This window comes from Alligator mississippiensis, chromosome 4, assembly GCF_030867095.1.
Source record: "Alligator mississippiensis isolate rAllMis1 chromosome 4, rAllMis1, whole genome shotgun sequence".
NCBI lineage: Eukaryota > Metazoa > Chordata > Crocodylia > Alligatoridae > Alligator > Alligator mississippiensis.
Window position 1 is genome coordinate 62301034 of NC_081827.1, and position 14519 is coordinate 62315552.

The 14519-nt window shown below is 39.8% G+C and overlaps 1 protein-coding gene across 2 annotated transcripts in view; it reads right to left on the reverse strand.

Moving 5' to 3' along the window:
• The window catches only part of LRIG3 (leucine rich repeats and immunoglobulin like domains 3), a 67910-nt gene that overhangs the window by 12020 nt on the left and 41371 nt on the right, over nucleotides 1-14519 (reverse strand). For both annotated transcript variants that reach the window (XM_059726041.1, XM_006258847.3), the window contains exons 9-15: nucleotides 12712-12792; nucleotides 11042-11113; nucleotides 10640-10711; nucleotides 7706-7869; nucleotides 4294-4614; nucleotides 2249-2530; nucleotides 100-552 (exon numbers count right to left, since the gene is read on the reverse strand). In XM_059726041.1, the coding sequence (XP_059582024.1) occupies nucleotides 100-552; nucleotides 2249-2530; nucleotides 4294-4614; nucleotides 7706-7869; nucleotides 10640-10711; nucleotides 11042-11113; nucleotides 12712-12792 (1445 nt within the window). The remainder of the gene's footprint in view (nucleotides 1-99; nucleotides 553-2248; nucleotides 2531-4293; nucleotides 4615-7705; nucleotides 7870-10639; nucleotides 10712-11041; nucleotides 11114-12711; nucleotides 12793-14519) is intronic.

Here is a 14519-nt window from a genome sequence, read left to right on the forward strand (position 1 = left end):
ATCCTTCTGCATTTAAATCAAGAAATATAAATCGCTACGCCGAAAAACCAAACATACTTGACAGATGTACTTTCAAGTGCTAAACTTCAGTTTACGCACCTGTATTTGTAATGCTGCAATCTTCATTTCTTCTCCTTGTGTGGTATATGATGACCACCCACACAAGGGAAGTTCCCACCACACAGCAAACCACCGCTATGATCACAACGCCAACTGTGGCCCATCCATCATCATCCAATGATGGGGCTAAGTTTTGAGGAGAATCACAGGTGGGCGTAGGAATTACATTAAGACGAATGTTCCCTCTTTCTGTTCCAAGCGTATTTGACATTTCACAAGTGTATTTCCCAGCATCTTCCACATCTGTGTCGACAATAATTAGTAACTGATTGCCTGCAGCAAAGAAGTGTCTTTCTGTTACCGTCAAAGGGCTGTCATCCTTAGTCCAGTTCAGCCGTGGTGGAGGGCTACCACCAGCAATACATTGCAAAACTACAGTTTCACCTTTTGTTACAGTTCGGTCCAGCAAGGGCCGCAAAAATGATGGTGTTTCTGAAAGGAAACCCATAAACACAATATTTGGAATTGACTCCAGAAAAACAGGTAAATGTCCATCCCTCTCATATCCTCTAGTCCACAATATAAAACATTATTGAGGGCAATATTCAATGTCACAAAACCTGTACTTTTGTGTTTTACTTTGCATTTAACTGTTAAAGAGCCAGAATTTTTAGATAAACAAGTAGTCACACATGCACTATATAAACATACTTGTTGCAATCACTCAGGTGTCAAGACCAGCTATTAAATATGCTGCCAAAAGCCATTTTAGAAATTTACTTCCACATGAATGTTGGAGTAGCCAACAATTTTGGAAAGTGATTTAACTAAATTAGAGGCATCATTAAGCCCTAATGAAGCTTAAAGCTGTTTGGAGGGAAACGACATTCAGGCAGTCTGAGCTAAAAGACTAAATTCTGCTCATCTTCAGATCAGAAACTAAATGTATGCTAGCCCTACAAATAGAATAAAAACTTAGGAAATGAAGATGCACATTAATGCCATATTCTTGAGAATTAAATTCACACTTGACTTCTCTGCTCTTAAATAGCTAGATCACTTTCTTTTATGTACTTATATGAAAAATTATAGGTTTTACTGCAATATTTCTGTGTTCATGTTGTTATAACGATGCATACCTCAGTTTTCCCATATAGGTAGTACATGGAGAAAGCATGGGTTAAAAAGACACCAAAGCACCTACAAGTGGGACTAGATGGACCTCTAGCACCAAGAGAATTTTGAATAGCTCTCTTGGCATATCAAAGGTGAGATGGTGGACACCAACTAGCTGAAGTGATGTTAAATGAGATTAGCATTACAATGGAAAGGGCAGTATAAATAAGAAGGTGTCAGCTTACAGCAGGAGTAGTCTGAGAAGAGTCTGGAGATAGACAGTGAAGGAGCTTGGGGGCTCAGGAGCTAGAAAAGACTGGAAAGAGAACTATATAGCAATCTTTGGGGATGCTCTGGGGGCCGATTTGAGGACAGAGGAACTGCTTAACCCTTTGTAGAAGGGGGCAGAGAACCAGTGGCTGGATGGACTCTGCCCCAGTAAATGACTTTATTAAAGCAGAAATGTATGCTGCTTGGAAACTTCAGGTTGTACTTGGTCTCCCGAGCAGGAGGTAGAGTTCTTCTCCCAGGAGAGAAATAATGCCAACTCCTTAAGCCAGGGTCACGGAGAACCAGGTAGGGTGAGGGACTGAAAGTCCGGGGTCTTAAGAGTCTCCAGAGACTGCACTTAGGCTGTCCTGGGGTAGGGGAAGATGACGTGACAAAGCTGCAGTAATCCTGAGCTAGTGCATCCCCTCCTACCCCTCCAGAGGGGACGCTGTGGCAATTTACCATACCTAAACTTTTCAGGGAATCCATAAGCCTCCTCCTTTCCATATATTCAATAATTTCAATTTTAACAATGCACTGAGAAATGTAGCATCTCTCTTTGTTATTGTGTATAACATAATTGTGTATTAAAATCTGTATTTCTAACCCCAAACCCATCAGTACATATTCATTCAGCAAAATGATTAAGGGAGTTCATTTCAAGCAATATTTTTAAGGCAATTTAAGCTTCCAAAAGGATACACCAATAGTGAATTTATGCAAAACTCTATTACATTCTATAGAACATTTTATTAACACCTAAAAATGACATTAATTTAAGACAACTTGTGGCACTTCTCACCTAGTACTGTTAATGTTGCATTTGCTGAAATGCTTCCAGCAGTGTTTTGAGCTGTACAGCTATAAACTCCGGTGTCCTCAATTTTTACATCAACAATAAAGAACACATCATCCTCAGGCATGACATGCATACGTCTCTTGCGTGCTGCAGGAAAGTCTGTGCCACCATCTTTTTGCCAAGCAATCTGTGGTACCGGATGACCAACTGCAGCACATTCTAATCGGGCCATTGCCCCGGCACGGATGGTTAGGTCCATGGGGATCTTCGTAAATGAAGGCAGCACTAAAGCAAAACAAATGATATTGGACAAATTATACACGTTTCTTCCTTTGCACAACAGTCTCAATTTCTGAGCCCTCAGCTCCAACAAACATGAAACTTATTTATAACAATTTCAATAATAGCCCTTGCAAGGCTTTAAAAAGCCAAGCTATCATGCCTAGAAACTTCTGAAAAACTGAGGAACTACATTTTTATATATAAGGAAAAATCTTGTGTTGAAACTCAGGGCATGTCTACACCATGTCTCCAGTGCTAGCAGGAAGGGACACACTTATTCATAGATTCATAGATGCTAGGGTAGGAAGGGACCTCAGTAGCTCATCGAGTTCGACCCCCTGCATAGGCAGGAAAGAGTGCTGGGTTTAGATGACCCCAGCTAGATGCCTATCTAGCCTCCTCTTGAAGACCCCCAGGGTAGGGGAGAGCACCACCTCCCTTGGGAGCCCATTCCAGACTTTGGCCACTCTAACTGTGAAGAAGTTCTTCCTAATGTCTAGTCTAAATCTGCTCTCTGCTAGCTTATGGCCATTATTTCTTGTAACCCCCAGGGGCGCCTTGGTGAATAAAGCCTCACCAATTCCCTTCTGTGCCCCCGTGATGAACTTATAGGCAGCCACAAGGTCACCTCTCAACCTTCTCTTGCAGAGGCTGAAGAGGTCCAGGTGCCCTAGTCTCTCCTCGTAGGGCTTGGTCTGCAGGCCCTTAACCATACGAGTGGCCCTTCTCTGGACCCTCTCCAGGTTATCCACATCCCTCTTGAAGTGTGGCGCCCAGAATTGCACACAGTATTCCAACTGCAGTCTGACCAGTGCCCGATAGAGGGGAAGTATCACCTCCTTGGTTCTGTTCGTCATGCATCTGCTGATGCACGATAAAGTGCCATTAGCTTTCCTGATGACTTCGTCACACTGACGACTCATGTTCATCTTGGAGTCCACTAGGACTCCAAGATCCCTTTCCGCTTCCGTGCCACCCAGCAGGTCATTTCCTAGGCAGTAGGTATGCTGGACATTTTTCCTCCCTAGGTGCAGCACTTTGCATTTCTCCTTGTTGAATTGCATTCTGTTGTTTTGTGCCCATATGTCCAACCTGTCCAGGTCTGCTTGTAGTTGTTCCCTGTCCTCCGGTGTGTCCACTTCTCCCCAAAGTTTTGTGTCAACAAGCTATTTAACAAGCTACTCTTGCTCATGCACGCTGAACCCGGAAATGCAGCAGTTGAGGATGCTGCATGGGTGCCTCACACAGGTTCTTGGAAGATCTCCCTCCAGCAGGCATGTGAGTGACTGCAGGGGTTCCCTTGGGAGTGGCTTACGTTCTGCATTTAGAGGTCTGATGCAGGTAAGCAGGAGCGGATGAGCAGGGTGTAAGTATATGCCTCCCTAGTAGTACTGGGTACAGTGTGCAGGCATATCATAGGAAATATGGGCTTGATTCACAACTTTGCTATGTACTTCCTGCATGACCTTTGCCAGGTAACAGTTAAACTACTTAAATACAACAGTTCTATTGCTATCTCTCATAAATGGGGAGTATAACACATCCTCTCTCACTTTGTCTTGTCTAGTCTGACAGAAACACCTTGTGGAAGAGGGTTTATTTATTTTTTGTTTTTAAAAGTGTTTAGCACAATAGAGCCAACAAAAATGGTAATGTTATTTCAATTCATTATATTTTCTAAAAACTGCAGAACTCAAATTGTACATTGCATCATGTTTTAAAATCAGTCTTTTCCTAACTCAACAAGTAGAAAACAAGGTACTTACTGTTTACTGTAAGCTTGGCTTTGACAGAGTAAGATGAACCAAAGTGATTTGAAATAACACACTGGTATTTTCCTTCGTTGCTGAATTCAACATTGCGTAGCCGAAGAATGGTCGTGTACTCCATCACTTCACCACCCTGCGCCCGGAGATGTGCATAATTCTCCATTTCAGCATCATGTAGTAACTCATTGTCCTTCTTCCATGCAAAAGTCATTGGGGAATCACTGCTGCTGGCTGCTGAACACACAAAACTCAAATTGGAGCCTCTGATTGCTGATTGGGTTTCTGGCTGGACAGTGATCTGTGGCTTAGGAAAATCATCTGTAAGATAGGACAAGGAAAAAGGTGTGATGCTAAGGAAGAGAGGCCAAGATCTGAGTCCCTACAACATGCTTTTAGTTTGTAAGACTTCTTTTATATGTTGAGAGAAGAGTCAAACAAGTATTTATGAAACAAATACATGTTTTAGTTGTATATTTAATTTGCCTCCAGACATTTAAAGAATACCGTATTTATGAGTTTACTGTGTCAAGCCATCTTTATAAAAAGAAAGCATATCTAAAGCAGACTGTGTGCACTGTCTATACAAAAGCTTGGCTAAGGAGAACTATACCGTAACATCTGCAAAAGCTATTTTGCCTGTCAGTCACTCAGCCTCAACCTCATCTTTTCTATATCTCGGGCTGCAATAAGCTTTTCTTTGGTAGTTCTTATGCCACCAAAAATTGCCAGGATTCTCCCTACATCCACAAAAACAAAACCACCTAGAGAAATCATTGCTACGGTGATTGGAACCCTTTGTTCCAGTTTATAAATGCCAGACTGCTGAAAACCTGCTAGGCACAGTAGCTCATATATTTTGAGTGTTGCTTTTATTTATTTTGTAACAAAGATTGAGATGTCCGAACCGTGGTATTTTGTGGTGTTCCATGTTCGATCCTTCAGTTATTTTCCTGTAAAATGTCAGACCACTTGACAAGAAAAAAAGATGGAATGAATTTAACACACACATCCACACCAGAAGCAGCAGTTTGAGTTCTGAGGCTTTAAATGAATATCTCATCTGAGGTAGTAGCCCTGACTGCCCCAGGGTTTGACCCAGATTAAAACAGGCATGGCACAGTCATTTATATACATCTCTTCCAAGCTGTTCCTCTCCCAGTAGGTTGCCAGCAAGAGCACACAGCTTAGAAAGATTACCCTGGGAATGACCTGCAATAGCCTTACACAGATGCATGCAGCCATGCCCAGAGAGAAAGTACTAGCACATTTTATCCCACATACTTCAGAGGGATTTAAAGCTCGACAGTGGATTTGTAGATCGGTAGGATCCTGGGACAAAGGCTTTCTCCTAGAACAAATCTATTTACAGCCTAAGAGAGCACCAGGTTGTTTCCTTCTCCTGTTTCACACCTAAATAAGTTCTCCAGATCAAATTACAACATGGGCAGTAATCTAAATATGAGTTTCCCCAAGTACACTGGTGATTCAAAAGAAGAAACTGAATCTACCTATGCAGTGCTAACAGAAATTAAAATCATTAGGAATATTGCTTGGATAAGGAAGCTGTTCACTAAAATAAGTTGATGCAACAGACCAGATAAAAATAACTGATCATCTGTTGAGTAAGACTACTCAGACTTTTCAGAGAATCTTAATATATTTCTCATTTTACATAAACTATTAGTTTCAGCATTAGACTTGAAGGAAATAGAAACAGTTTTACTTATTTAACCATATTGTATTTATCACAGCACCACTGTTGAAAGACTAAATAGTTAATATGAGTAACTTAGGTACCTATTTTCAAACACCTAACAACTTATGCAAAACAAAATGGCTCATGATTTGTTTCAGTTTTGAATAGGGCATTTTAGAAAGTATGCGAATTTGACCGTTTCCAAGTTACACAGATACTACACATTGTTTCCATTAATACATTTCAGATTTTCTCCTCCTTCCACTATTTCTGAATAATTCTCAAAATTCTATCACAGCGTGGTTCTGAGGGCTTGAACACGTGCGTCAAGCATACAGAACTAGTAATTTACCCTAATTTCAGCAAAACACAAGACAGGCTTTTCTAGATCTACTATCCACTTTTCATAGCTAACCATTACACTTTTTGTTTGTTGGAGTTTATTCAGTTTTTAGAAAGGAACAGTACAGTACAGTTTATGCATATTTTGGGGACTAGAGTGGTGCTTCTCAAACTTTTCTTTAGCCTGACCCCATTTATGGCCCTATTTCCTCAGCAAGGCCCCTCACTTCAAAACCCACAGTCCCCCATTCACTGATGTTGCAACCCCATTTAGGGTCATGACCCACAGTTTGGAAACTACTGGACTAGCGCGAACTGCAACTTTGGACCCAGGACTGAATACTTGTAAACTAGGAAGAAATGGCTAAATTGTTTCTCTCTAGATTCTTGCATCAGAAAGTTCCAGAAATCTCTATGCACAGCGCAAAGCCCAAATATTTGGCCAGGCTGCCTATCTGACCAACTTCTGTAATGGTAACATAGTATCTTTTTATGGGTATATAACTAGAGACACTGAAATAGCTGCATTTTAGAGATTCAATAAAATAGTTCATAAAGTTTTATTAAATTAAAGAACTGCATTTTCTTTTCTGTTATAAAATTGTTTTATTTTTTAAGTTTACTCAAGTACTAATTTTCCTTAAGGTTTTCCTCTTTGTGAGGAAAGGGCTAATGTACTTTAAAGGCTTGGAAATCTTTTACAGCTAGCACCAAACAGTAACGTATTATGTCACTGAAAAAAAGATCAAAATTACCTTTGGCTTAATAGAGTGATTTTTAGATGTCAAATTCCCTACTATAATTTGTCACTGGAAGGGATTTCCTCCCAAGTAAAGAAATATCCTTCATTAGCTACCTGGTAATTATTTTTTTTGCTGTCATCATTAGACCTTCATTTCAAGATTTATTAAAGTTTGTTCACCTACAATGTCAAACTTTAAGGAAATTCTAACATAATTTGCACATGATTATCCAAACAAAAACACCATCTTAGAATACACCAAATGTATCATACTTCAAAAAATGATGCTGAACTAGACAGCATCCATACTTAACTCTGGGAACACACCTTTACTACCACAAATCACTGAGCTTTTCCTTTGCGCATATCAGGTAATCATGCAGTCCATGAGATAAAGTGAGAAAAAATGTCACTATCACCTACTCTGTATGAAACTACAGGCTGGGAATCTCTAGCTCAAAGTTTGAGAAGCAGAGGGTGAAATGTTAGCAAACTATTAATCCCCCTCTGAGCCTACCATGAGAAGTCAAAGTGTATCAAAACATTACAACCCCCCTCACCTAAAACCTGCTAAGGAAAACTTGAGGAGGAGAGAAGCAGGGGAGGTTGGGGCAGGAGGGAGTACTCACCACAAACAAACCCATCTGGACTAACAGCAAAAATACTTCTTCCTTTTAGCAGCTGAGGATGGGCACAACTGGCATTTACAAAGCTCTGAAAGTTGTTCTCTGAAACCCACTGTGGTAACCATTTTAGCTGGCAGTCACACAGAAGACTTGATGTATTTAAGTGCCTAAAAAAATCCCCAAAAAACCAATGACATTCATTTTTTTCTAAATCTACACAAGCAAGTCCAGTCAATAATATTACATTTATTTTAATATAGTCACATTTGATATTTAATAAGCTAACTTTATCTAATACATATGTGATATCACCACAGACTGTAGTCTTCAAAAACAGAAATTTTCATTCTTACTTGCCAATTTGTTTTTTGAAAACCAGCATTTTGCACGCTTGCAGATGGGCAGCTCTGTACTTAATCTGGATTAAGATAACTGAACAAAAGGGATAGAGCAGTGATGGTAAGAGAAACAATGCTCTAGAAGAGAAGGGTTCCATGTACTACATATTCAAGCCATTTCCAAAAGGCAAACATTTTGAAAATAAAGATCCTTTCCTTCTAGGTACTTCCAAACTGAGGATTAACCAGCCTTCCTTGGGATGCAACTAAAAACTAAAACTGTACCAGGACTGATAATAGAAGAAATAAGTAGCATTACAGTGATATATACATGAATAGTTTAAAACAAAGAAGAGACATCCAGCCCTTTTTTCTGGCCTCAAGAAACCTTTTGTCAAAATGAGGCAAAGGTCTATGTTGTAATATCTTTTGAAACTATGCATCAACAATCACAGGCAAATTTTTTGTCCCACCTGAATGCAATGGGAGTCATGTCACTGATTTCACTGGCTCCAAGATTTTGTCAGGTCTATGACTTTCAAGTAAGTTTCCTGCTCTTTCTGCCCAAGACATTGCTGTATATCTTTTACTGAAAAATATGAATGCCTTCTGGCATATGAACACTCAACTCCTATAAGCATTTAAATTGCAGAGGTATTATCCATTTGCTTATAGCAGATTTTGAAACTATTTGATATCATCTAAGATTCAGGGTCAAGAAACAGCAGTGAAGGCTAACAGCTTCATTTCAAAATAGAGCCTTTATAACACCCAATTTATATACTTTTGTCTTCACAAACCTCAATGGGAGCAGTGGGCCAAAAATCCCAAATAGTTTAATTGCCTGTGATAGACTAGGGCTGGACTTGATGTTTTAGGAGGTCCCTTTCAGCACTCTGTTTCTAGGCATCCCACAGGGTATTTTGGATTAAGGTTCAAAGATAGATCTCAAAACAATTTATCAGCGACCTGCTAGAATTTGCTTGGGAAGCTATGACAAATATACAACTGACCATCCACTGATAACATTATCAACCTAGGAGAGAATGGCAGCATTCAAAAAAACAAAAGGGAATTCTGTTAGGGCATATATGGTCACAACTTCCTCCTGTGGTGCTTAAAAACCTAGGCTAAAAATAAAAAGAAATCAACATTTTTGAGGTCCATGGTACACCTGCTATTTAAACCTCAACAGAATTAATACTGAGCATGTCTACACCTGTGCTTTAATGCACATTAGCCTATTTTAAGGTGCATTCACACAAATTCTTTTCTGACTGCTCCCTAAAAGCAAAAGACTATCTGCTCTTTTTTTTCATTAAAATCAAACAAACACCAAAAAGCCTCTGTGGTCTAAATCTAGAGATACTTGATTATCATACAGAACTCTAAAAGGAACAGACCTTTTCTTAATGAAAGTATGAAGGATGATCCTATTATCAGGATGGAAGGAACCTAGTTACTATCTTCCTGGCCATCCTGGTACCACAAGCAGTCATAGCCTTATCTAATCTATTCTAGAATACTGGATAAGTTAAATTACAGGTAAAGCATAATGCGAGAAGTTAGTTTAAGGAAAATTTTGGACAGGACATTACACTTTCTCTTATGGCTGGTAGACATGGGCAAATACCTAATAGGCAATTTTAGGGAAACCCCAGAGGTAACCCTTTCTAAAAAAAAAAAAAAAAAATTATGGAATAGCTTACTTCCTTGGAAAGCTAAAGTATACATTGGCCATAGTGTCTTCAAGCCTCTTTCTTTACTGGACCTTGCTTGTTGCACCACCAACTACTTCTTCCCCAAGACGTGACACTAGAAAATGCTAATCAAGAATAAGAGATTCCAAACAGTTCCAACTCTAACCCAGAACAGTAATCTGGAGACATCTGATTTTCTTGGGATACCAGCAACAAAGTTACAGGTAGCTGCTTCATACAGCTTGAATAGTTGCTCTTGCTGGCTTCCCCTGATCTGCCAGATTACTCATCCTCTCATTTTAGCCATGTCTATTCTAGTTATCTGTTGTCAGATTGTGCAAAGTTAAAAAAAAAGGAGATAGCACTACTTGGAGATAAAGTATGACCCAAGTAACGAAACAACAGAAGTCTTTTCTATTTCAACAAGAAATCGAAACAGCTACTGAACTGATGAATCTGGGGGAGGGAGGTGTCACTCAAGCAACCCCTTCTTGACTTAACCTCATGTGGTCACAGAGCAGAGGGACCAAAGTATAAGGATTGACAGATGGGTCACTGCTAAAGAGTTATGATGCTGATGTTTCCTAGTCCAACGATAGCAGTGCTCAGATTACAGCACATTACATCAAAGTTTCTCTTATCTCATATATTAAAGATCAAGCTGTTTAAACTAGGGCCTAGATTCCAAATGAAGTAGAAACTGAACACCTCATCAGAAGCTACCCAACTGTAGTGCAGTCATTATGCTAGGTGGACGGACACACACACACCCCCCCCACTGATGTATTAAGTTATAGGACTTAAAAAGCTACTAAGAGCAAGAAGTTAATACTAATTAGCAAATTATCTGATATTGTTTGATTTTCCTTCTATGGAGTTGTTCAGTGACAAAAACTTACAATTCTTTCAGCTTCTTCATTTGTGAAAATGCATTTCCTTGCACTGACATAATTGCATTGTTAGTTAGATCTCTGAAAGAAAGAATAAACATGTATTAACCTGAATAAAGTTACAATGGAAGTAACAGTAGTTTACATTCCAAAAAAAGAATGTAGTTACAAGGTCCATAACCAAATGCAGACAAGAATATAAAGCTTTGTAGTCAATGTGCATTTTATACATCACACTTCTAGCAGGTTCCCTAAACATAAAATTCTACTAGAAGTATTATACTTCTGATCAAATTTGTAATTATGCTTTACCCCGACAGCTATAACCAAAGCCTGTTCATTTTATATATAAGTTACTTTTGACATACACTTTGACTACTGTTGGGTTACATACGAATTTCAAGAACTTACAGGTGTTCAAGTGCATCCAAGCCAGAAAATGCTTTCTTTGTAATGGATCTAATCCTGTTTCCTTGGAGTATTCTGGAAAATATAAATATATAATGTAGAACAGATGCAATAAAACAGGGGCACTTTTTAGAACTATGAAAAAAATGTTGTGCAATTGTTTTTCTGGCACTTATTACTAAACTGTGACTAATGTTCTCCATTCAACCTTCTTCACTGCAGAAAATCTCTCATTGCTAAACATACCAATTTTTCCTCTTATTTTTATCTATATTACGGGAAGATTTTAAAAGATGTACAAACCTAGGAGGGTGTGTTTTTTTTTAATGGAGAAATGTAAATTTATGGCTGTATTTTTGGAAGTACACTGTTTCATTATGACAGCCATTTCCACTGGATACCAAATTACCCTATGAAAGACTATTGTTGGGCACTATGGTTTTGTACTCTTTAACAGCACATCTCATTTTCTAGTATGAATAGGGATGTACCGAAGTTGCAATTTCACAATTTTCATGGAAAATACAAAATCAGGCATTTTCCACAAAAATCAAAAAAATCTGTGAAAAAAAGAGCCCCCCAAAAAGTGGGGGAAAGTGGGGCGCTGTGCAAAAATAAAAGATTTTTCTTTGTTTTTCCCCTCTGGGCAGCAGCCAAGATAGCTGCTGCCCCTGCCGCTGGCTGCTGATTGGGCAAGGGCTGCCCTCATGCAGCCTCTGTAGCCCGGGAAGACAGGGACAGGTCCAGCCTGGCTTTTTTTAGTTCTCTGCAGCCAAAGCCTCCCAGCCTGGCTGGATCCATCCCACAGTAAGTGGGTGCTGTGAAGGGTGGGGAACAGGCCGGGGGGAGTGGGGCTGTGCCAGAGGGAGCAGAGCTGGGGGGCAACATGGCCAGACCATGGTGGGGGGAGTGGGGCTCGGCCAAGGGGAGCACAGCCAAGCCAGGGCAGGGGGGAGAGCATGGCCCGGCTCAGGCAGGGGAGCCTGACCAGGGGGTAGCAGTAGTCTGTCCCAGTGCCCACGTGGAGTTGGGGAAGGGTGTGGGGGGCAGGGCTGTGCCCGTGAAGGGCCGGCAGGTCTTATTTTTCCTCCCATGCAGACCAGGCCGGAGTTGGGTGGGGAGTGGGACCAGGCAGGGCCATGGTGTAGTGGGCTGGAGGCAGCCCAAGCATCTGCCAGCCATCCCAGCCAAAGGCTTGAGAGGTGCAGCTGCAATCTGACAACCAAATTGTAGCCCAGGGCTGAAGCCAGCTTGTGAAATTTAGCCGTGGGCTCCATGATTTCAGTACATCCCTAAGTATGACAAATCCTAGTTTTTCACAAAAAGCTTTTATAAGCACCTTCCCAAAACTCTATATTGATCACATAAATGCATATTGGAATGGTTTAGTCAGGAATGATCCTGCCTTGAGCAGAGGGTTGACCTTGACCTACAGAGGTCCCCTTCCAACATTACTACTCTATGATTCAAACATTCAAGAGTTATTCATGTTATCCATATTAGTTGGACTAAAAAGAACTGCCATTTTAATTTTCCTAGAAAAGAAGGACCCAAACAGCAAAACAGCAAAGAGAACCCCCCCCCCCAACAAAACTGTAGGAGAACATAGCATTCTAAATGTTGGGTTCATTCACATCAGCATGTTCATATGATCTGAGCCTAATTCAACTTACAACTTTTTAAGTTTATCTAGTCCAGAGAAAGCACCATTCATATCTTCAATAGTCCACGATATTTCATTGTTTTTCAGATCCCTGTTCAAATAAAAAAAAGTCATAAAACAACTTAAAAAAGTTTTTAAAACATAAAAGGGATATTCCACAAACTACGTGATTTTTTAAAAGCGCATAGTATTTAAATAAATACTAAGCAGTGCCTTTGCCATTCTAAAAAGTATTTGTTTAAAAAAAAAGCTTATCTTAATTAGCTATTTTGCTGAAAAATTTATAAGATCTGATTAATAAATCAGCCACTTCACCTCTGTTTTCAGTCATGACAGGAATGGTTTTAAATTAGGGCATCCAAATGTAGGAAAAAGAAGAGTCATAAGAATGAAGGTCACCACCCATTTCAAACTAAATAAAAAACCTATGATTATCAGTTTTAAGGAGTTCTTTAAATGTGGGAACAGACTGAGGTCAAAGCAGGGGAAAAACATATCACACCTCAGGTCTACCACAGCAAAGGCCTGATTACATGCCAACTCAAGATGTAATCAGAAAAATCTATGAAAGAAGAGTGATGGCTGAGCTAGGTGAGGTTTAAAAAAGAGATCAGAACCAAATTACAGATCAAGGACTGGGGGAGGTGGGGTGGGGAAATGCAAGAGGAAAAAAACCTCTAATTTTCAAAGTCCTAGGGAAAAACAGGTATCATGCATATAAGTACTTTGTTACTCTCCTGACTACTGAAGGGGTCAGGATATATTCTACAGGTAACATTTTTGATTCACTCACTTCCTTCTCACCCTTCCTCCAAGATACATATTTCAATAAACATCCATTATTTTAGACAGACAAATGCTTAAGAATGACAAAAGCTTGCATAATCATCAACATCTGATCTTCAGTTACCTACTGAATATATCTATACTTAGATTTCTTGTGCCATGACTCCTATCCTGGGGGAACTACTCCAAACAGATTAAGAAGTAACAGTGATTATGGTGCCTAAGCAATCAGTAGTGATGCTGCCTGTATTCCTCAACAGGGAAGAAGCAGTGTATAAGAGCCCTCAGGAAATGGCAGATCTGTGCTTTAGGTGCAAGTCATGACATTCAGGAGTTCGAAAGTTTATTTCTCATCAATTTAAGAGGACTCAAAGTCAGGACATGGGATACTGAAGTAGCTGACTGCAGAGTAAGAGAAACATGTACATGGCAGTAGGCTTAGCAGTACCTCTTGTGGAGAGGTTTACTGTGGAACAAAACTGTACGAAGAGGATAATGATTGGAAACAGTAGTGGGAGCAGATTGTCCTGTTGTGGTCCCTTCCCCCTCTCCCCTATAGCTTGTCTAAGAGCAGCGTTGTGCTGGAGGCTAGGAACTGGATATGAGAAAGAAGCCCTGGCTGATACCCTACTCTGAATGAAAAGTAACTACAACAGTCTCTCTCACAAACTTGTCTGGGATTCACATGCGTAGTAGGAACCAAAACAGCACCATTATGAGTTAGTATTGTGTGTTCCTGCTATGACCTATTCATTTATTTATTTTCTTCCCTCAGAGATTCTTTTAAGTAGCTACCTTAAGAAATCTTGCTATGACAGACAACAAGATCTATAGATGTAAAAAAAATTGTGCACAGACTGTAATGAAGGAAGAACAAGACATTATTTCATGATTACCCTGAATAAAATCTTATTAAAAAGAAAAGCTGTATACAAATCTGGGAAAGATTCCCCCCCCCAAAAAAAAATAATTGTAGTTCTACTTTTCCTTAAGAACAAAATAAAAGTACTTTGAATGAAAGTGGGTATATTT